The sequence below is a fragment of the Candida tropicalis genome (genome assembly GCF_000006335.3).
Source record: "Candida tropicalis MYA-3404 genomic scaffold supercont3.8, whole genome shotgun sequence".
NCBI classification, from domain to species: domain Eukaryota; kingdom Fungi; phylum Ascomycota; class Pichiomycetes; order Serinales; family Debaryomycetaceae; genus Candida; species Candida tropicalis.
The window spans coordinates 294,061-316,862 of NW_003020060.1; the positions used below are offsets into that span (position 1 = coordinate 294,061).

The 22,802-nt window shown below is 30.6% G+C and overlaps 6 protein-coding genes across 6 annotated transcripts; all 6 read right to left on the reverse strand. All coding sequences in view use genetic code 12, as the record gives it.

Annotated features, from left to right (window-relative positions):
* Positions 1-39: 39 nt before the first annotated feature.
* Positions 40-1,812, reverse strand: CTRG_05358 (bifunctional DRAP deaminase/tRNA pseudouridine synthase; the record flags this gene model as incomplete). Its single annotated transcript, XM_002551014.1, has 1 exon — positions 40-1,812. One exon carries the CDS (start codon positions 1,810-1,812, stop codon positions 40-42), a length of 1,773 nt encoding a protein of 590 aa, XP_002551060.1.
* Positions 1,813-2,286: 474 nt separating this feature from the next.
* Positions 2,287-3,423, reverse strand: CTRG_05359 (formate dehydrogenase; the record flags this gene model as incomplete). Its single annotated transcript, XM_002551015.1, has 1 exon — positions 2,287-3,423. One exon carries the CDS (start codon positions 3,421-3,423, stop codon positions 2,287-2,289), a length of 1,137 nt encoding a protein of 378 aa, XP_002551061.1.
* Positions 3,424-5,414: 1,991 nt separating this feature from the next.
* CTRG_05360 (uncharacterized protein) lies at positions 5,415-6,713 on the reverse strand (the record flags this gene model as incomplete). Its single annotated transcript, XM_002551016.1, has 1 exon — positions 5,415-6,713. One exon carries the CDS (start codon positions 6,711-6,713, stop codon positions 5,415-5,417), a length of 1,299 nt encoding a protein of 432 aa, XP_002551062.1.
* A 1,570-nt stretch (positions 6,714-8,283) lies between these two features.
* On the reverse strand, positions 8,284-9,546 carry CTRG_05361 (uncharacterized protein; the record flags this gene model as incomplete). The annotated part of the gene is made up of 1 exon (XM_002551017.1): positions 8,284-9,546. One exon carries the CDS (start codon positions 9,544-9,546, stop codon positions 8,284-8,286), a length of 1,263 nt encoding a protein of 420 aa, XP_002551063.1.
* Positions 9,547-11,636: 2,090 nt separating this feature from the next.
* On the reverse strand, positions 11,637-13,205 carry CTRG_05362 (uncharacterized protein; the record flags this gene model as incomplete). The annotated part of the gene is made up of 1 exon (XM_002551018.1): positions 11,637-13,205. One exon carries the CDS (start codon positions 13,203-13,205, stop codon positions 11,637-11,639), a length of 1,569 nt encoding a protein of 522 aa, XP_002551064.1.
* Positions 13,206-20,838: 7,633 nt separating this feature from the next.
* On the reverse strand, positions 20,839-22,200 carry CLN3 (cyclin; the record flags this gene model as incomplete). The annotated part of the gene is made up of 1 exon (XM_002551019.1): positions 20,839-22,200. One exon carries the CDS (start codon positions 22,198-22,200, stop codon positions 20,839-20,841), a length of 1,362 nt encoding a protein of 453 aa, XP_002551065.1.
* Positions 22,201-22,802: the final 602 nt, after the last annotated feature.

Consider the following 22,802-nt stretch of genomic DNA (forward strand, 5'->3'; position numbering starts at 1 on the left):
CAAATTAAAATAATGTACATTATTCGTTTGTCTAATTGATTAGGCAGTAGTTCCAATTTTCTCGTGACCTCTTTTAGCAATTTCGAGTGCTTTTTCTTCATACCCAGGGATATGAATATATTGCACTCCGTTTTTTAGCAATTTTTGATATGATGAATTGTTCTTGACGAAAATATCTGGCTCTAGAACACCGACAAAACAGGTTTTGATGCCCTTGGTTTCAAGGATTCTATCTACACAAGGTAAATTCCCACTCAAACGTAAAGAACATGGTTCCATAGTTGTAAAAATCTCAGTTCCTTCAGGAACTTCTTTGACACCATCATGTTCAGCAAAATATTTTTCTAATGCACATTGTTCAGCGTGTGTATTACCAGGCAATTCACGGGAATGTCCGGTAGATATAACTTTCCCATTATTCACCAAAACACAACCCACATTAAATTGAGTTTGAGTTTCACCACATTTTTCTGCTTGTTCAATTGCCATTTCCATGAATTTCCTACTTGGTTCAAGAGCCCATTCAGGATATTGTGTTTTATAGCTCCATGATCCATTATCAGCTTCATATTTATAAGCATGTAACCATAAATCCAAATCATTAGATCCAGGATCAGAATATAATGGTAATCCAGTTATTGGGCAAATTTCTTCTAATAAAACTTCACCATCACCTTCAGGATGAAACCATGAAGTTGCTGGTTTGGATTTACCAATCAAATCTAATTTCTGTTTAACTTGTTCAAGATCTGCTTCACCATCTTTACCTAAGTTTTCACCCCAGATGAATTGACTTGAATACATAGGATCGTTGGCAATTGGATGACCAATGTATTGTAAATGTACTCTAATTTGATGAGTTCTACCTGTTAATGGATGGCATTTGACAACAGAAGTATCCGTGATTGGATCATAGGAGATTCTTTGGAATTCTGTTTTGGCTTCTTTGCCATTTTCTTCATCAACCACATTTAATGTCAATTTGGGAGCAATAGTAGATAATGGTTTTTCAATGACAATTCTTTCAATTGGAAATTCACCTTTAACTCTTGCTATATATTCTTTACTGACATTTCTATCTCTAATTTGTGACATCATTTCATTTGCACCCTTTGACAGTTTGCCCAAAAACATCAACCCTGAAGTTAATCTATCTAATCTGTTACAAGGATGAACAGTTTTTCCAAATTCTTGTTCAATAATCTTGGTTACAGTATTGTATCTGTATCTGCCTGTTGGATGAACAGGTATTCCACTTGGTTTATCAATTACCAAAATGTCATCATTTTCATAAACAATCTTTATATCTCTAGATGTTACCGGAGGTTCACGTCTGTAGCTTCTATGGGAAATCAAGTCACCATTTTTCAAAACAGTTTCCAAATTTGCAACTTTTGAATTGACTTTAACTAATCCAGTATCAACTGCTTCTCTATATGCTTCAGCAGAACGATCTCTAAATTCATCAATGAAAACATCAACTAATTTTCTATCAATCCAACGTAATTTACAATATGTTAAATAAGTATAATAATATGGAGTAACACGACGTAATCTTCCTTCAATTACATAATTTGCACCTTCTGCTTCTTCTTCATGAATAGTTTTAGAATTTTTCCCATCGCCATCTGAAGTTATCTTATGTTTATCAATATCTTGTTGACGTAATCTAAAACCTTGGGAATCGACCAATTTGGAACGGTGGTTTTCTTGTTGTGGAGATGCTGCTCTTTTCATACCTTTTGATGATTCTGTAGACATGGTTCTAAAGTTCTTAAATGTTGAGAAAATATTACCCTTAAATAAGAACATTCAAAAAAAAAAGAAAAAGTAAAGAAAACAAGAAAGTCAAATAAAGGACAAAGTGTTCTCTTTTACGTATCTAATGGAGTGTTTAGGTTATGTTGATCTGGGAATGTATTCGATGAAGATTTTCCAAGTTTGAGGTTTTTTTTCTTCGTTCCTTCTATCCAAGATCTTCGGTGGTTTTTCTTGCGATCAACAGTTAGCGTAATTGGAGCTGGAGAGTAGATTGTCACACAATCCAGTTATTGTAACTTTCATTAAACTGCGTGTAATACAACATACCTTGCGTATAGCTGATAGTATCACTAACATTTAATAGTTCCTAAGTAAATTGATTGATTTTCATGGTAATTTGGTTCCAAAATATTCAGAAAATTTCAAGTAATATGGTCTTGATTTCGCGATTTTGCAATAACAATATTCAACTTTAATATACATAACATTATTCATTCACAAACATATAAACAAAAGACTAATAATCTATTTATTGTGTTGACCATAAGCTTTAGTAGCATAATGACCATCAATAACAATGATATCTTGTGGTCTGTAGTTGTAGGTCTTGTTGAAATATTCAGTCAAGATTTGTTTAACACCATTGGCGTATCTAGCTTGAGCATCTAAAGAAGTACCAGAAACATGAACAGTCATAGCATTACCATAGTCTTTACCATATGGATTGTGCATGGTTCTCCATGGCATGTCCTTTGGAGCTGGTTGCACTGGCCAAACATCACCACCATAGGAAATATGACCAGAGTTGACAGCATCAGCAACGGCTTGTGGATCGGCCAATGCACCTCTAGCAGTGTTGATCAAATAAGAACCTTTCTTCATTCTGGAGATCAAATCTTTGTTAATCATACCTCTGGATTTTTCATACAATGGACAGTTGACAGTAACAACATCTGCACGGGAGAACAATTCTTCCAAAGTGTCAACTCTTTCAAGGATATCATCAACATCATTAAACAATTTAGAAGCATCGTTGATCTTCTTGACAGCAGCATCTGGTAAAGCTTGGTAGTCGTAGTACAACAATTTCTTTGGATTGAAGGCAACTAATCTTTCCAAGATTCTGTAACCAATTCTACCAGCACCAACGGTAGCGAAAACTTTACCTTCCATATCGAATTCATCTTTGGCAACAGCTGCAACATCCCAACCACCACTGATGGCTTGGTGATGACCCTCGCCGTAGTTTCTGATCAAAATCAACATGGTCATCACAGCATGTTCAGCAACTGATTGGACATTGGAACCAGTCACTTCCAAGACAGCAATACCTCTTTCGTTCAAGGCATCCAAATCATAATGGTCAGAACCAACACCAGCAGTGATACACAATTTCAAGTTTGGTGCATTAGCAATTCTTGATCTTGTTACATAAGCTGGGAAGAATGGAGTGGTGATGATGATTTCAGCTCTGTCCAAGTATTTATCAAAAGTAGAAGTTGGTTCTGGGTCTTTATCATCAGTAGTGATCAATTCGTAACCATGTTCTTCAACAAGTTTTCTGATACCCAATTCGTTTTCAATGGTACCCAACAAACGTTCTTCTTCTTTGGAGTGTTGACCACCAGTGTAAAGAGCCATTAAAATAACAGGTTTGGACATTTTTGGTTTGGAAATTAATTTGTAGTAGTTTTTAGTATAGGGAATATTTATCAATCGGATGATTGTTAGTGATTAGAATGAAATTGAAGATATCATGAAGGAAATTGCTTGGATATTTATAGTGTTGTTTTTACAGTTTTGCAGTCATTGGCTGAAGTATAGATTTTCAGAATAAAAATCACTCGGATCTGGAAGATTTCAATTTGTGGGGAGATTTCAAATGTTTATTTTGGGGCGGCTCAGGGGCTTTTTCTAAACACGTATGAAGTTCTTTGCATTGACAGTTAATATGAATTGTGGAGTTGTCGGAATTCCTTTGGTCTGTCTCCTAGTTCAATTGGTCTGCTTGCTGATAGATACTGGATGACTATTGCATATTGTTTGCTGATGTTCATGATAGATAGCTCATACATGACATTAAGTTAGTATCTACTAATTTGGGAGTTAAGGAGTTTGTGGTGATAATAGCGGGGAGTAGTGAAATATTTAGGGGTAAAAATAATCCGAGTGATTATGAAGAATCGGCATAGTATTCCGCGTAATTAAAAAAAAAACTCAGTATTCTCAAGAGCAATCTGTAGTGGAGAAACAGAGTTACTCTGCAAATTGAATGACATCAATGATATATTTCAATAGTGGTTATATGCTTGAGAGTAATTAGAGGGTCGAACTATAGTCAATAATTGATTTGTAACAAAATAGAATGAGTATACATTTTCGATTACTATACATTGATGAAAAATGCTAGATATTATTTTGGTGATGCTACTAGCTCTACTGTCGACACTACAATCGGACTGTATGCATCACATAGATAACATATGGATTCTACAATATTCATAGGTATAATACGATAACAATTTCAGATACATATATTCAATTATACAACACAAGTTAATACAAAAAAAATCAAACAGAAATGAATTATGCTAGAATTTATTTATAACGTTAGTATTCAACAATAATAAGTACTTGATATTGGACAGCTTAAAAAATTCAACTCTCTGTTCTATCGAAGAGAAGCTTTGTTCGAAAATGCAATAACGCTGATTGAAGACAAATGAACCTTCATGAACTCATCTCATTATTTTTATTTTTGTTTTTGTTTAATTTTCTCTTGCTCTGTTTCAACCTATATTGCTCTTCACTTTTATTTTCTGGTTCACACACGATTGATGGTCATTCATATTAATGATCATTCCACACATGATTGATATACACATTCACAATTCTAAGGTTCAAAATTCTTTAATAATAAAGACATTGAACTATGTAACCAGGTCAATCATGTATACTTTAGAGGCATTACAGAGGTATCGACACCCTCTAATAAATTGAAATCTCTTGTTGTTAGAAGTTAATGGTAGTTTCAAGAATACTGGTATTTGATATCATGATAAAGTCAATGGAATTCTACATTAATCATCAATTAAAGTGTAAACCATAAATTACATAGTGTATATATATTAAATAATGTATACATTTAAAAACTAAAATCAATATCATGATTTTAACATGCTAGAAATTGATAGTGTTAGTAATTATATCAATTAATACATTTCACACTAGACAGCCCTCAAACCTTGCTAAATGCGTCTCAGGAAGTTAGTTTCTACGATTATATCTTTAACTAAAGAAGAAATGAAACATAAAAAAAAACATTTACTTTCTTGGATTTCCTTGTCTTTAAATACTCCTTTTTCTCTTAGTTTACCCCATGGAGTACGTTTTTTTCGGCCTTCAGACACGACAATTCATTAATTTTCAATTCCTTCATTCTGTTTTCTAGGCCAATACATTGACAGTTTATCTAATGACATTTCATTTGTAATGTGTTGCTGTTTTATTTATTTATTGATTTTAGTGATACAGATGTAACTATAAATTTTAGTTTTTATGTTTTTTTTATATTTATCGTCTCTATAAGCATGTACCATGCGTGAATGAGTAGGAGGTAGTTAGATGTATGGTAAGATAAAAAAAAAAAGAATCTATACTGAAAACATTTTATCTAAATCTTGAAGACTAGTGTCTAGTGGAGATGGGAAAGAAACACCGACTTCAAACATTGAAACTGATTCTCTTCTCATTGCGGTAATTGCAGCTGTATCTAATTCAGTGGAACCTAAATTTCCCCAGTTGAATTTACTAATTGAGGAGATAGTTCTTCTTTTCTTAACTACAACACGATGATCATCATCTTGTTCGTCATCTTCTTCATCAACATCAATGAAAACTTCATCATCGTCAATTACTGGTGTGATCTTGCTCTTGTTAACCAAATAAGGTGGTGGAGGTTCAGGAAACTCATCCAAACTCAAGAAACTTGGACGTCTTCCAAAATCAAACATGGTTGCTCTTCTCTTGGCAACATTTGTTGTAGTAGTTGGAGGAATAGGAGCAGATGAAGTCATATTTGCGGTTGTTGGTGAATCGAGAGGAGTTGGAATTTGTTGAACTGGAACTTCTTCGCCTTCTTCTTCTTCCTTAATAATCGCAGCAACAGTAGAATTTTTTCTAGTTGTTTGAGGAGAAACATCAGAAGATTCATCATCGGCACTTAAGACATCAGAAGATTGCTCAGCAATTTCTTGATCTTCTTGTTCTCTTTGTTGTTTTTCCAATTTTTGTTTAGCATTTTCAATTTTCTTCAATTCTTCCATGACTTTTTCCCAACCAGGAGCTAAAAGTCCTCTATATTTATAGACCATTCTCTTTGGAGAAGCATCGGCCCATTCTCTTGAAATAGCATATTGTAAAGTCAAATCGGCTTTTTCCAATTTCTTAATATATGCATTCAATTTTGCACTAACTAAATTGGAAGTTTTGGATGACATGTTAACTAATTCTGGGTGTAATGTTTCCAACATCTCACATAATTGTTTGACAGTCATACCTTCTTCCTTAGGATCCTTTTCAAACAAAATCAAGAAAATCTTATACAAAACATTATCATCCAATGATGCATCACCTTCTTGGATAGGTTTTGGTTTTTCACCTGTAACTGGGATATTGGTAGAAATACCAGTTGCAATAGGTGCTCTTGATAATGGTTTGTTCTTCTTGGTCTTTTTAGGATTTGTTTGTTGTTGTTGTTGTTGTTGAGTTGGTGGTGCCACTACTGGAGGTGCAACCGCAACTGATGTTTTTGTGACCGTATCAAATTCTGTGTCCGGTGGGGTTGGTGGGGTGCTTTCTTTTGAATTTCCCCTTGATGAGAATTCTGAACATGAATCAGAAACCGATGTGGTACTGAATGGACTTTTACTTTCTAATTCATTTAAAATCATAATAAAAAGAAATAACAATGGATAGTTTAAAAAAAAATTGGGTGTCGTTAAATTCGTAGATAATCTTTTTTTTTTTCAAAGGTTAAATATGGTATAATACATATATGAAGAATGGAAATATAGTAGTAGTGGTAGTAGTAGTAGTAGATCTCACTTATGGTAGCCAAATGATAATTAAATATTTAGCCAAATGATGATAAACTTGTAGAATTATATTTATATATAAAAAAAATAGTAGAATAATATGGGCGATGGATGTTAAGGTGTGGGGTGGCCCAATATACACTAATGATAATAAAAAAAAAATTAAAACAAATAAACAAAAAAAAAAGTAAATAAAAAAAAAGGTTGATACAAGTGGTGGTGGTAGTTAAAGAATGTTAGTTATGAAACTAAATGGATAAAGAACTGGTAAAACTGAATATAATGATTAAAAGAAAAGAAAAGAATAGAAAAAAAAGGGTGGAAATATGGAGATTATATATCAATCAATTAAGATGAAATTAATTGATGATTTTTGGTATTATAGAATTTAAATTGCCGTTCTGTGGTTTTGTCTCTTTTTTTTTAATAATAATTAAAATTTCTTTTATCTTTTAATATATTTGTGGTTGGGACACGACTGATCTAAATGCAAATTTCTTTTTCTTTTTTGTTACCCAATCTCCCAAATTAGAAATTTATTATTAAGTAAAGAAAAAAAAAGGGGAAAGTTATGTTAGTCGTGTGGATGTGCACAAATATCCCATCCTTTTTAACCAGCACACACGCCCCCACCACCACAGGTTGTTTTTCCGCTAATTTTTCCATTGCCCCCCTGCCCCCACGCCTTTAATTAAGACAAAGCATCAATGATGATAATCTTTAAGATTTATCTTAACCAATCAGATTGCATTCATGAATTTTCTTTTTTTTTTGATTTTTGAGATGATCTTATCAAAACATCCATAATGGTTTTTTGCCATTTAATACCGATGGCTCAAAATACAACTTGTAGTACTTTGTAGGATTTGTTACAATAATTTATTATTATTTGCGTACGCATCCACTTCTCTTCATGTTACACTTTGTCATTCTTATTTTCTAAGTAATTGTAGTAGTGACAACTACTTTCTTTCTTGTCTTGCTGTTTTCATTTATTGATTCCATATGTTCCGTTCCTGTCAGTGAATTAAGTACATTATAGACCACACAAAGAAGAAAAATAAACAGCAAAGTTCGGGGAACTCTCGGCCCAATGTGTAAAGACTTATACTTTATCTATTTTTACATACTCCCATCTCATTTGTTCTATCTGTAAGTCAAAAGTTGAAAAAAAAAAGGCTGCAAATCTATAATCATGTTGTGCACTTTAAATATCGAGTGATTTTATATACGCTACAGTATTTTGAAATACATAAATAAAAAAAAATGTATAACTGTTTCGTTTACTAATACAAATAACTATAAAATTTTTGGTTTATTCAGCTTTTTCTTCATTGTCTTAATCGTTTTTTTTTTTTTTATTCATGAATCATGAAATGTGGAATTGAAATGGAACAACAAAAGAAAAGGATGTTACTCTGGCACTTCAAAACATTTTATCTAAATCTTGAAGACTAGTGTCCAGTGGAGATGGAAAGCAAACCCCAACTTCAAACATTGAGACTGATTCTCTTCTCATTGCGGTAATTGCAGCTGTATCTAATTCGGTAGCTCCCAAATTACCCCAGTTGAATTTACTGATAGAAGAAATAGTTCTTCTCTTTTTAACAACAACACGATGATCATCATCTTGTTCGTCATCTTCTTCATCAACATCAATGAAAACTTCATCGTCATCGATAACTGGTGTAATCTTACTCTTGTTAACCAAATATGGTGGTGGAGGTTCGGGGAACTCATCTAAATTCAAGAAACTTGGACGTCTACCAAAATCAAACATAGTTGCTCTTCTTTTGGTAGGTTGTTGTGGTAACTGTTGTTCTTGTTGGACTTGTAGTTGTAGTGTTTGTTCTAATGGGTCCCCTTTTTGTTGAACTTGTTGTTTTGGTGATACAGATGCTGATTGTGACATTTGTCTTTGTTTTTGTTTCAGTTTTTCTTTGACTTCTTCTTGATGTTGTTGCTTTTTGGTCACTTTTTTACTTGTAGGTCCAACATCTTCATTATCATTATCATTATCTGAAAGATCTAAATTCTTAACAGAAGTTTCAACTTTCTTCATGGAATCATTGTTATTATTATGCATCTGTTCATATTGTTCACTTTTCTTCAATTCTTCCATAACTTTTTCCCAACCTGGGGCTAAAAGTCCTCTATACTTGTAAACCATTCTTTTTGGTGAAGCATCGGCCCATTCTCTTGAAATGGCATATTTAAGAGAACTGTCAGTTTTTTCCAATTTCTTAATATAAGCATTCAATTTTGCAGATACCAAATTAGAAGTTTTAGAAGACATATTAACTAATTCAGGATGTAAAGTTTCCAACTTTTCACATAATTGCTTAACTGTCATTCCTTCCTCATTAGGGTCCTTCTCATATAAAATTACAAATATACTGTATAATACATTATCTTCCAAAGATGCATCTCCTTCTTGAATAGGTTTTGGTTTTTCACCCGTTACTGGAATATGTGTTGATATACCTGTTGCAATTGGTGCTCTTGAAATTGGTTTGATTTTTTTAACCTTTTTGGCCCCACTTGTAGATGTAGTGGTAGTAGTTATAGAACTAGCACGGCTAGTATTGTCATTCTTACTACTATTTTCATTGTCAGGTGGAGTTGGAGGAGTGCTTTCTTTTGAAGCTACTGGAGAAGGTAAAGGTGAAGGAGAAGTACTTTCATCCATCCTGGGTTTGTTAAATGATTCTTCAATTCAATATTGGTTTCAGTGCTATGATTGTGGGATCTCCGATAATGGACTAACCTCTTCTTTCCTTTGAAGTTATTAGCAAAAAATCAAAGAAAGACAAAAAAAAAATAAAAATAAAATAAAAAGCTGTTGATATGTTAAATTAATAAATACCAACAGACTTTTTGTTTATTATTCAAATGTGAGTTGTTTATATCACTCTTAAAGACGTGAAAAAAAAGTAATATAAACGTGTGGTTTTTTTTTTTAATTAAAGAATCAAAAAGTATTACACAAACTATCTGTTTTTATTTTTTTCTTTCTTCAGCCTAAAAACAATTTGAGTTTATACACATGTGAGGTTAATACAATGAGAAGAAGAAGAAGAAAAAAAAAATTCCAGAGATGGGTCGTGCGATCTGCACAATTTGATTCTGTTTTTTTTTTTTTCAACTGTACACAATGTATGAAAATGAATATGAATAGGGGCGAAGAAGAACAAGAACAAGAACTGGATTTAGAGTAGACAGAATTTAAACTCTCAAATTTATGGGGTGTGGTTGATTTTACACCCGGTGATCCTTACTTCTGTTGCGAATAATATACAGGAATTGGTATGAATCAAGTAGTTCAAATAAGGATTTACAAATTATTTATTTGTTAGCAATACCACCATTATTGTAATGTTCAGAACGTTTGACATGGATCACATATAATTAAGAGTAAGAGTGTTCTGAATCAAAGTTGAGAATAACTGAGACACCGTATATTTTTTTTATTTTTCAATAGCAATTGACATTTACGTAATTTTTTTTAAAAATATAATAGAAGAATTATGTAAAATCTCATTACGTGATACATGAATTAAAACCAAAAAAAAACCATCACAAACAAACATCCTACATTAGTTCCCGATATCGCTCACCACTATCAAGCAAATATGTGTATATTTAGTAGATACTCTTGTGTTCCATTTTTATTCTTCACCTTATCTCATGAATAATTAATTCCTTTTGTTGCTCGGCATTTTTTTTTCTTTGCGTTATATGCCTGATCTTGGACACCAGTGCACGACTATACTTTACCAAAGCATTTTCAATCTCTGTGCCCCAGTTGTGAAAATGTATCTTACGGTCCCCATATTTCTCATTTAATTTAGATCAAATTACCTTGAAACAACACGAGATTAATTTCTTTTTATTTTTAATTTGACATTAAAAAACCCTTATATTCCAAATATGGGAATTAAATGTCTGATTAGGGTTCAAGACCTAAAGCCACAATTAATGATAAATTCAAGATCAAATTGATCACTTTAAAATTGCTATCAGTTAAAACTACTGGCATTTCTTTGAATTTCTTCTTCTCCTATCACCCCTCCTTTATCTATGAAATAATTGTTCTAGCTCCATTATTGTTCTAAATGAAATTAAACGCATGGTGTAGTAATATAGTTACTCAAAACCTAACGCAAAATCACTCCACGTTCAATAATTCCATAACCACTTTTGTTCTCTTTTTTTTTTTTTTTTTTTTTTTGCTTGTTGCATTTCATAAAGCGTCGAGGAGAAAACCTGAATTTTTTTTATAAATGTGTTACACCCGTTTTGATTTTGTGTACTATCCACGAGAATTAGGGCTATAGCCCTAATGTTTTGCAGCCAGGTCGCACGCGAAAAAATAAAATAAAATAATAAATGTTGTTTGGAAGGCTACCATGTGTGTTGCATTTTTGTTTACGGAGTCACGTTTTCTTATGTAATGAAATGTAAGTAAATAATATCTAATCATGAAGTTGGCACTAATATCATCAAAAATCAATGCGAATCATACAAGAATAGCTGGCTTCAAAGAGGCGTTGCTGTATGTTTGTAACCTTTTTTTTTTTTATTTATTTATTTATTCATTTATTTGCTTTTTGATAATAGTGAGAGTTTTTTATCCAAATTTGGTAACAATTTCGATTTAAACACAATAGCTGCTGTAACAATAGTAACGATATTACATTGTATTAATACAAAGTATAAATTATTTTTAGAATCATCTATTGTCATATATATATATATAAATCGTATATGTATCTTAATCTATTCTTCTTTGATCAACTTTATGGCCAGTTCCGTTTTCTTCCAATCTTCCGTCCAATAATCATCTTGATAGCAATTATCAACTTGATTTTTATTTGGAGGAATAAACCAATAATTAATAGCTATATGGACTCCTTGATCATCATATTTTTCATTTCCAAAACTTGAAACTTCATGGAACCAACCTGCTGGAAGATATAACATTTGACCTGGTTTATCCAACCAAATTTCAATTTTATTAAGTTCCAAAAATCCAGGGAATTTTTCATCAGCAAATTTTTTCAATTTTAATAAATCTTCATTATTTGTGATTTCATTTAAATGAAGTAAAGCAGGAGGAATTTTTGAAAAACTGGGAGGATCTAATTTTTTCTTAGTAGTTGATTTTTTAACTTGTTTTCTTTGTTTAATATAAGATTGTAATTCAGCAATAAGTTTAGATTTTTCCTCATTTTCATCATCTTTTAAATTTTCTAATTTCCAATGAATAATTTCTTCAATTATAGCACCATCATCTCGAACATGTTTCCAAAAGGGTGAATTTTCATCAACTTCATAATCAATTATTCCACTATTATAAATTTGATAAATTTTCCCAACAGTATATAATTTAAATGCATCTTTTGGACTATAAATTGTAAAACGTTTCTTCCCTTGAATTAAAACATATAAATTATCGGCATGATCATGATGTAATCCAGATGATGATCCATGAATTTTACCAGGTAATTTTTTACCTAATCCTAAATCAGGTTTAGATGAATCAATGGTAAATTTCGAGCAAGTTTTTTTAGATCCGCTTGAACCTAACCAAATATTGATTTGTTGAGGGATAAGATTGAAAAATGATGGTTTTATAGGAAGAATATCTGGATGATTAATAAGATTGGTTAATGGTGCTTGAAAAAGATCTTTAATTCTATAATCAGCTTCTTCTAATTCTAATTGTTTTATCAATTCACCTTCAATATTAGCACGATCTCCTCCTTCTTCTTCATCATCTTCATCATCTTCGTCTTCTTGCAAATCTTCAAAATCATCATGGAAATTATTCATATCGATTGATGAAGTATCTGAAAATTTATCAAATTGAACTCCTTCAATGTCATCATCATCATCATCATCATCATCATCATCATCATCATCATCATCATCGTCGTCGTCGTCGTCATCACCTTCTTGGTCGGGTTCATCAAAATCATATTGTGTGGTTTTATAATATTCATCACTACCATTTTTAATCTCTTTAATCAAATCTTCTAATTTCATTTTAATTCTTTCTTGACCTGATCCAAAACCAGAATTGAATTTCTTTTCAACTTGTACTTCATCTTTAAATTTCAAAGTATCTAATAAATGATCTAATTTGAATTTATCAATTGAAATGATTTGTTGAGAATCAGGTATATCAAATTTAACAGGTTTTCTAATATTAATATAATTTTCAAAAAAATTTTTTGAATTTATTGATGAGATATCATTAATGACATCTAATTTTTCATTTTTACTATCAATTGAATAATTTGAATATAAATTTCCAGTTTTTTGACGTTTTTGAGAAATACCCATGATAACTTGAATTAATTGTAAGAAAAATGTTTATATAAAAAAAAAATAGGGGGACAATATGAATCACGGATAAGGATAAGGACAAGGATAAATCGGGAATAACTTTGATTATTTCAAGTTGAAAGGATTCTAGTTGTTGTTCTTGCTATGTTGGTTGTGGTTACGTATATGCCAGCTTTTGTGATGAAATATAATGAAATGAAGAACTAATTCTCTAACAATGGATAAAAATATCTCCGAAATTAGATATAAGTAGTGGTTTGGATTGTAAGATTGTTAATTATTCTGATACAAAGTGAAAAATTTCGCTGCGTGTGTAATGTGTGTTGAATGTTGATTGTTGATTGAAAAATTCAATGAATAAAGAAATTTTTTTTTTTCAATTGATTGTTGAACGATTTACATTTGTTACTTAATCAAGCATTACTTGAATGTATTGAATTAGAACTATGTGAATCTTTATGTTTTAATTTCACTAAATTGGAAACATCGACAAATTTTTCAATTTAAGAAACAGCAATCAAATATATCCTTCATTTTACGATCAAACGGTTAGATAACTTCTTCCATTGACTACGCGGTTAAGAGTCCTTGAAATATGTGATTCAACTACCAACCACAATTCTTCTTCCTTTCTCTTCACCACGTGCGACATTGTCGTGTCTCGACTCACACGCGCGCACACACATTCAGACACACCTTTGCTATTTCGGGCATTGTCGTCGTCACATTACACTACTGTGATCCGTATATGAGAGGTGTTAATGTCGCAAGCAAAACGTCTGAATGTCGTTTTGATATGACCATATTGATAAATGGATTTTTGCATATATCCTGTAATTTAATCTAGATATGCTAACAATGATTAACCATCTTTCCATAATGTATAATCTATAATCTATACTCCGCAGTGTAAATTGGTTCACTTATGTGGTGGTTCTCATATTAATTCGACTTTGAATAGTATATGTTGTTGGGTTTTTTTTGCTGGTATCGGCTTTAATCTCGGCCTTCACTTGCCTGTAAATTTTCTTTTAATATTCAATTTGTGCCGTATACGCAAGAATTAATGTGCGAACGGCATTGATTATGATTTTAAACTAATGAGGGTATAATGATGTGATATATCAATGAGCCACGTTTTGTTAATACACAAGTATCATAAAAAGACTGCTTTGTTTTTATGGTTTATCTTTAGTTTATAATTTTGCTGTGTCTGTTTGATTTACAATTCCGTCCTAAACAATCAAAATGACAAAAGTGAAAAATGCAAAAACTACAAAAAAAAAGAACCAACAAACAATACAAACAAACTAGAATAAAGGGAGAGAAGATGGAAGTAATAATGATAACCAGTGTATGCGTGTGTGTGTGTGTGTGTGTTACATAGTCTTTGTACATAACTAAGAATTAGAATCCGAACGTTACAGTTAGTTATTATAAAACTTAGTTCAATATGTAGATCGAATTTATGAACAAGTGAAAAACTTTAATGAATAAAAAGCCAAATAAAGCCAAACAAAGAAGAAATTCTAGATTCAAGAAGAATCATACATTCTTTTTTTTTTTGTTGTTTTATTTCTTACTGTATAAAGTGGATACAACAATAATTGCAAGTCATTGATGTGGGTTGTTACTTGGTAACGTCATAGACATCAATTGATGACGCTGGAAAACACGAAGTGGATGTTAAAAAGGGAGGGAGATAACCAATGTGATGCTATTGTAACAGTGACAACTTAGACTCTCACATAACATAAAGGCTAAAAAAATAATAATAATAAAAAAAGAAAAGAACATAATGAATAGAAGCAATTGCGGTGGTAGTATTATTCTCGACGTAATTATGAAATTCTTGTTTTAACCCATGATACTACATTATTTAGTTGATTTTAAACGATATAGTTGATTGTTGACTTGTCTACTATACTGCAATGTGATTCAGCTAAATACAATGTATTTTAGTGTTTGGCTAACATTGATAATTGAAAGCAAAAAATCATTAAAAGACAAAAGTTCATTCTGGGGAGGTTGTAAAGTGCAGTGAAATTAATGTATGAGATAGCCTTAATGTATACAACTTATTTAGTAAGTATTTCAGCTAATTCTGGATTCATGAAAGATCTTATATTGACATCACAACAGATTGAATTTCCATACAGAATAAACTAGAAATAAAGTAACATATTTCTTTAATACACCTCCACATGCACAGATTACGATACTTTATACATATTCTTAGAAGAAAGAAGGAAAAGAGTAGGCTTTTTGTTTTTCCATTTTTCAAGTATTAAATTGCAAATGCATTAAATTGCAAATAGCAATGGGAGGTTTTTCTTTTTTTACAGAAAGTGTTTTAATCTTTTCAGTTTATTCTTATGCACTATGACATCTTAAAGAGAAACTGAAAATCATCCCTTGATCAAGTACGATATGTATTTTTTTTTCTGGATAGATTCGTTGATCTTATTCTCACACACCAGTACAGTCACTCCTCTTATACGTATGTAATTGATTGACCACCATTGGATCAGAATCTTGTAGATTATACAGATGCAAACACTAGATTGAATTTAATTTATCCACCTGGGTCTAGACACTTTCCTTCATAGGGCTGACAATTTCAGACCGGATAATAATTTACGGAAGAGAGAGAGAGAGAGAGAGAGATCATAGAAAAAAAAAATAACACCACTATAATTATTCTCAGTCTAATTGTTTTCCCATAGTTTAGTTGAGCTTTAACAAATGGTCAATGGTAAATTTCCCCTCTAATTCGGATTACCGTAGAAGTTCGCCCGATAATTAATCATTTATGTTAGTTTTCATAATTTCCGAAAACTCAAGACAAGAGAAAAAAAAATAATAATGCAAAATTGACTCTAATCGTCGTCTGCGTTGATAACTATTGTAATGAGGAAATAATTCAACTCCTTTTTTTTTTGTTCTCCAATTTTGGGTATATTTTATTCATTCGATTGGTATAATAAATATCCCCACTTGATTGTTAACGACCAGCTTAACTCCTATATTGTTCAAACATCATTACCATTATTATTATTATCATCATCACCACTACCACTACTAAAGACAACAACTAGAATTACAATTCCTTTGTTTGATTAGTTCACGGGTATATATTATTGTTATATTTTCCGAAATAAAAATTTTCATTATCCAGTATTATTTTGATAATTCTGAAATTTCATATGTTGAATTTATTAAATTTTGCGTCATCTTTGATATAAATTGATTGTACCTTCTTTTTTTATCTTTTAATTCTCTTTTCCCAAATAATATGTGAGACTTCACTTTGTTACCCATACTTTCAAACCACACTATAGTGGAATAATTATATGATTAAATGAATATAAATATATATATATAAAAATGTCTTCCCCAATATATTTAATAAATTTTGCATCCAGTGATTGATTCACACACGACTGCAATCCAATTGGGCAAAATTTTAGTGAGGCCAAATTCTTCATTTTTTTTTGGAGCACAAAAAGATAATACAGGGGAGGAGGAGGAGCCAGGGGGGAGGCGCATATAGTTATTTAATAGGATCCTCTCCTTTTGGTATCTTTCATGAGATTTACAGAGGAATTGTTGTATTTCCAATATTAAGGATAACACAACCTCCGTGTTTTTTTTTTTATTTTTTCATTTATTAATAATAATGGATTAAAGGAAGTTTACCAATGGTTTTAATTCAAATGAAAATTAACTGAAAATTGGTCGTGTGAATTGGTGATGAAAAATTTCAAAAGATTAGCGAATTTTGTAATTTGGTACACCCTCCTTGATATTAGAACTATTGAGGAGACCTATTTGAATTCTAGAACTAATGTATGGATTCGTTAGTTTTATTTTATTTTTTCTCAAGTTAGTATGTAAATAGTTAATATTTGATTCTCGAATGGATTAATATACAATATTGTGCGATTGGTGGTGGTGGTGGTGGTAGTAGTGGCTGTAGTTCTATTTCATTGACAGTCAAAATATCAGACATCCAACACAACTAAAACCATGAATGAGTAGTACGAATACAAAGCCACGAGCGTTGAGATTTTTATGGTTATGTTAAGGTTGTTGCTATGAATAGTTTTCATTTTTTTTCGTTCTTTTTTTGGTCTATTTTTAATACAATTCAACAATAGGCTGAAAATTTACCGTTTCTTCCTGCGGTTTTGTATTGGGTTCCATCGTGGCTCCGTTTATACCTACCTCCACATTCGAGGAAGTAATATCACTTCCAAGATACCTATCGAGATCACAATAAATTGTGGAGAGAGAGAGAGAGAGAGAGAGAGAGACGATGATTGTGTGGATAATAAAATTGGAAGCCATGCTTAGAAGTGCTTGCTTATACTAAAGAGTAAAAAAACCCTTGTCAAGCATAATTCCAGGAATAAGTAAAAAAAATCATACAATTTATCTTGACGATAGTAGATTATATGATTATTCGTTGACAAAAAGCAAAAAAAAAAAATGTCAGAGTTACTGGTTGTTTCCTTATTCTTTATTGTACTTCATAGTCGCTGTTGGTCGGGTTTAACAGGTAGACTAAAATATATATTAAACAAAAATACAAAATACTTTGATAAAACCGCCCTTTATATTATGTTCTGATTTTTTTATGTCTTCTTTTATTTCCTTTTTATCATTAATACGTAGTTTTTCAGGCGTTAGAACCCCCAGTTCAAAAATTATATCCCTCTACGTTAAAGAGAAAATTTTTTTTTACTGTCGACTACTTTAAAAGGGGGGAATAAACACAAGCACAGTGTCTTCAATCTGCTGTTATAGTTAATACTAGTAAATATTCACATCATTTCATTTCCTGATCTCAAAATGATTAACGCTAACTTTTGCAAATAATAAAAAGACAAAAGGTTATTTGAAGAAGATCAGGATTTGGATTGTCCCAAATAAGAGAAGTAAATCCCCCTTCTCATGTACGTATCAGCAAACAGGAAAAATAAAAAGAAAGTGATGATCGTCAGTAATGTATTGTTATAAATTACATACATATAGAAAGGAACAAAACCTGGTACTTGTTCTAGGTTTCGTTATTAAATTAGCCGATCATCAAACTAAAATAAAAAAAAAATTGCCTAAGGTAGTTTTCAATGTTAAAAAAAAGAGCCAACAAAGAAACAAGAAATAAAAGACAAAGAAAAAAGAAAAGAAGAAAATAATTGACTTCATCGAAATACGTAATCAATGTTTTTAATAAGAACAACTACATTGTGGTTTATTCGTTCTGGTTCTTTCATGCATTCAATAAATTCTTAATGCTGTTCATTCCAACTTGATACAAGAATCGTAGTCTAATTTCTCTAACTCTCTCATTCTCTCTCTCACTCAGTAATATTTTTTTTGTCATCAGGTACACGCAACCATATAATTTTCTCTTTTTTTTTTTTTGCAACTGAATTTTTCTTTCTGCTCACAAAAAAAGTTGAAGTGAAATTCTAACTGAATACAATTTAATAGAACAACCACACCAAGCAGCAATTAAACTATTCTGTGATAGAAAGAAAGAAGGAAAAAAAAAAAATCTAGAATCAATGACGTATATATTAAAAGCAAGGAACCCGTTGTTTTATTATCTATAGTCATGTCATGTCATGTCTGAATTCATTTCAATTATTCGTCAAACAAAAATTAAAACACGACGACAAATGTAAAAACCTTTCTTATCATAATTGTTATTTACCTTCAGTATCTAACCACCTCTTGAATTGACTCAGAAAAATCAGTTTAATAACCATTCATATATAAGGAGGTTTAATAATAATAATAATAATAGTAAATGAACGTACCTTGCGTTTATTAAAATTTTCTATCTATTGCTAAGTTATGAGATATTTTTTATTAGTTACTTGAATAAGCAATAAATAAAGTCTATTCTGTACATTATCTTAATCACTAATAATATATGCTACCCTTCTTTACTCCCACCCTCCTCTATCCGCCATTGAATCAATACAGGGTCAACAAAAGAGGCGTATGAAAAGAATAAAGTCTTTAATTCTTTTTTTTTTTTTAGTTCAGTTTAGTTTTGTTTCCAAGGTGAATTTCAAATGATATTAATTCACAACACTCAATCATAGAAAGAAAGCATAAAATGTAAATTCAGGTAATTATATATATACACACACGTAGATAGATAGATTGGCAAGAGTAAGAGAACGGGTTCCTTAACCATTTACTTTTAGTTCTTGTTGTAAGCAGCAACAAATATTGTATATGTGTGTATGACTTAGTTACAATTTCGCTTAGTGTTCTATTTAATTTACGTATGAATAAATTGTCTGTAAGTTACATATCAATGACCATTAGATTTGAAACAAATGAAACTGGTTTTTTTTTTTATTTATTTATACAGTACATTACATCTAAAGCAAGTTTTACCCCCCGTTAGTTCGATTATTTATTTATTTTTTACTTTTAGGTGTTGATAGTAGTAAACAAGATATTTGTAACAGAATAGTATCTTAATAGAATTTGTCATCACAACAAAATATACAATACACAATTTGATTGAGAAATATTTGAAAAGAAAAAAAGTAAGCGAACTTGGAAAGAAATGAACTATATTTGATTTCAACAAGGCAAAGAATTTTCAGACATTTTGGATGAAATTGAGCAGGAATGATGAGGGTGAAGATGATGGTATTAAAATGTTTTGTGAATTAATGTATGGAAAGGAATGAATAATATTTGATGAAGCAACTGACTAAAATATTGTTTCTAACATTCTTCATGTATGCCATTTCCAACTAAATATTCTTATTGAAAAGAAAAAGGCAAAAATTTACTCAACCAAAAAATATGAAATTTTCAGGGTTCATCTCCAAATTCTATAAATTCTTTACGGGGAATTTTAAACTACAATATATACCACACAGAGGGTGAATTTAACTCTAAGTATATGTTGTATTTATATATGTACTCTAATAAAAAATATTTAATATATATATATGTATATATCACAATAAAGTAATAAGAAAGACGTAATGCAAACAAGGGTTTTGATTATCAAACATTATGTGTTTGTATGTAAAATTGATTATGTTCAATGATATATGTGTAAAATGAAAGTAATAAGTAGATTTGTTGTTTTTTTTTGATACTTTTTCTTTAACGTAAATTGACTTTTTTTTTTTCTTTTAAATATGTTTTATGAATAATAGTAATAAAGAACAAGATAGCTGAAATGATAATCACTTATTCCTAAAAACTTGAAGAATTGAATAAATAATAATAATAATAAAAATAAACACCATTATTTCCCTGGAATAAAAACTCTATAATAATAATAATTGGAAAAATAAAAAAAAAGGAGAATAAACAATGTCCATACAATTAAACATAAACAATTAACAAAATCATAAAAAGAATAATAATCATCACCACTTAATTATAGGTAAATTTATTAGTTTGAGATGGGGTGTGTGTGCTAGGGCGGTCTGAACAAAGTTGTATTGAAATTAATGACAATAATATTATTGAGTTAACCAGTTAACTCAATCCCATACATAATTTTAATACATTTTCATCACTCCTTCAACTCTCCCCCTCAACGAAGATGCAAAAAGTAAAATATCAAATGATTAGATATCTAATGAGGAAGATAAAACGTTGGTCCACGATTAATACTCTTTGATCTCTTTATGGTATCATGAACTTCAATGGTATAATTGGCAATCGAACTGGTACCTATTTCCAATTCATCAATACAATCATAACTTCTCTTTTCACCAGGTGATGTTGATTGTGAATCAGGTGTCAATGTACCAATAAAACTATTCTTTGCTGAATCAAATATTTGATCAGGTGGACTGAATCTATTTGGACTAGTACTATTAGATACTGGTGTTAAAGGAATAGCCATTGAATTATCACCAGCAAAGTTTCCTTGATTGTAATGTTTGATGGAAACCTTTGGAGTTGAAGGAGTTGGTTCAAGCATTAAAGTCAAAGTATTTGTGGCTTGACTTACCAATTGTTTCATCAATACAGAATATTTACCATTTTCAGCAAAATATTTAATCTTGAGACTACTTGGTGGATTGTCAATAATCTTGATCATGTTCTTGAAGAAATTTTTGTTAAACAATGAATGGAAGGAATCAATAGAAAGTATTTCTTCAAATTCTTCACCATCATTAACATTAGATTGGAAAATATCAGTCTTGACCAATCCATTATAAAATTTCAACAAACTAATCAAATCAACAGGAATCTTTAAAGTTAAAATTGAAATTAGAATAGCAATTAATGCAATTTGTGAAGAAGTGTAATCATAGTAAATGTTTGGATAGAATTGAAACAATTCACCAATATAGTTTGAGAATAATTTCAATTTATGGGATGATTTTTTGATTGAATTGGAAACATCCAAATTACTACTATTTGAAATCAACAAATTCAAATATAAATCAATAAAAGCATCAAATGTAGGACTATTAATCACCCATTCTAAACTTTTCAAAATATGTTTTTCCATTTCAACAAACAATTCTTTATAATAACTATCCACACAAATTTTTCTTAAATCATTCAATGTTGGAACTTTAAACTTGGAATCCAAATTCTTACAACTGATCCATAAACTTGTTAATCCCAACAATTGATAATGTTGTTTTTTAACAATTCTGGTAGAACAATAACGATCAATCAAATTGACAGTTAATGGGAAAGTGGATCTTGATAAATTAAGGATAGTTATAACTTCCATTAAGAAGTCCAACAACAAAGGTCTCATACCCAATTTGATTTCAGGTTGTTGCTCAATTAATGATAAATTTGGTAAAGTCTTTGATTCAATTGTCAATAAATGATGCAACATTTCCAATTGATATTCACAAACATTGTTTGAATGACACTTGAATTCCATTGATTGTAATTTGAAATTACTTGCTTTAACCAGTGATTGAAGCATTCTTACTTGATGAAAAGCATCTGGAGAACCTGGAAACATCTTTTATATATATATAAAAAAAAACTATGTTTTAATGTCTTTGATGGTTGTAAAATGGTTGTAAAATGGTTGTAATAGAAAAAAAATATGATTGTCTTTTTCTTTTTGGTGGTTGTAAAATTATAAATATATATGAATCAATTTTCTTGTTCCCAAATGCAAAAAATAATGAAAATCAACTTTTATTCTTATAATGGCTAATTGTTATACTATTCAAAAAAGATTAAACCAGTAACTTTTTATTTTATAATAACAATTGATGAATAAATACTCCCTTAGATGAATGTATGTTATAAATAACCCAAAGGAATAAGATTAAATAATGAATAAATTATGAACAAAAAGAAAAAAAAATAAAAATGAATGGATGGATGCAAAATAATGTTATTTAAAAATGTAATAACTTAATAACGAATGTACTTGATTCCCTTGATTGTATTGTATGTTCTTGATTTCAAATCACAATTAGAATGAATTATATATATATATGCAATTGTGAATGAGTATGAAAGAAAAGGACGTAATAATAATGATTCTATTTGGGAGTATAGTAGTGAATGAATAAGGGAGCAATAGAACTAAGTAATGAGAATATAGGTAGG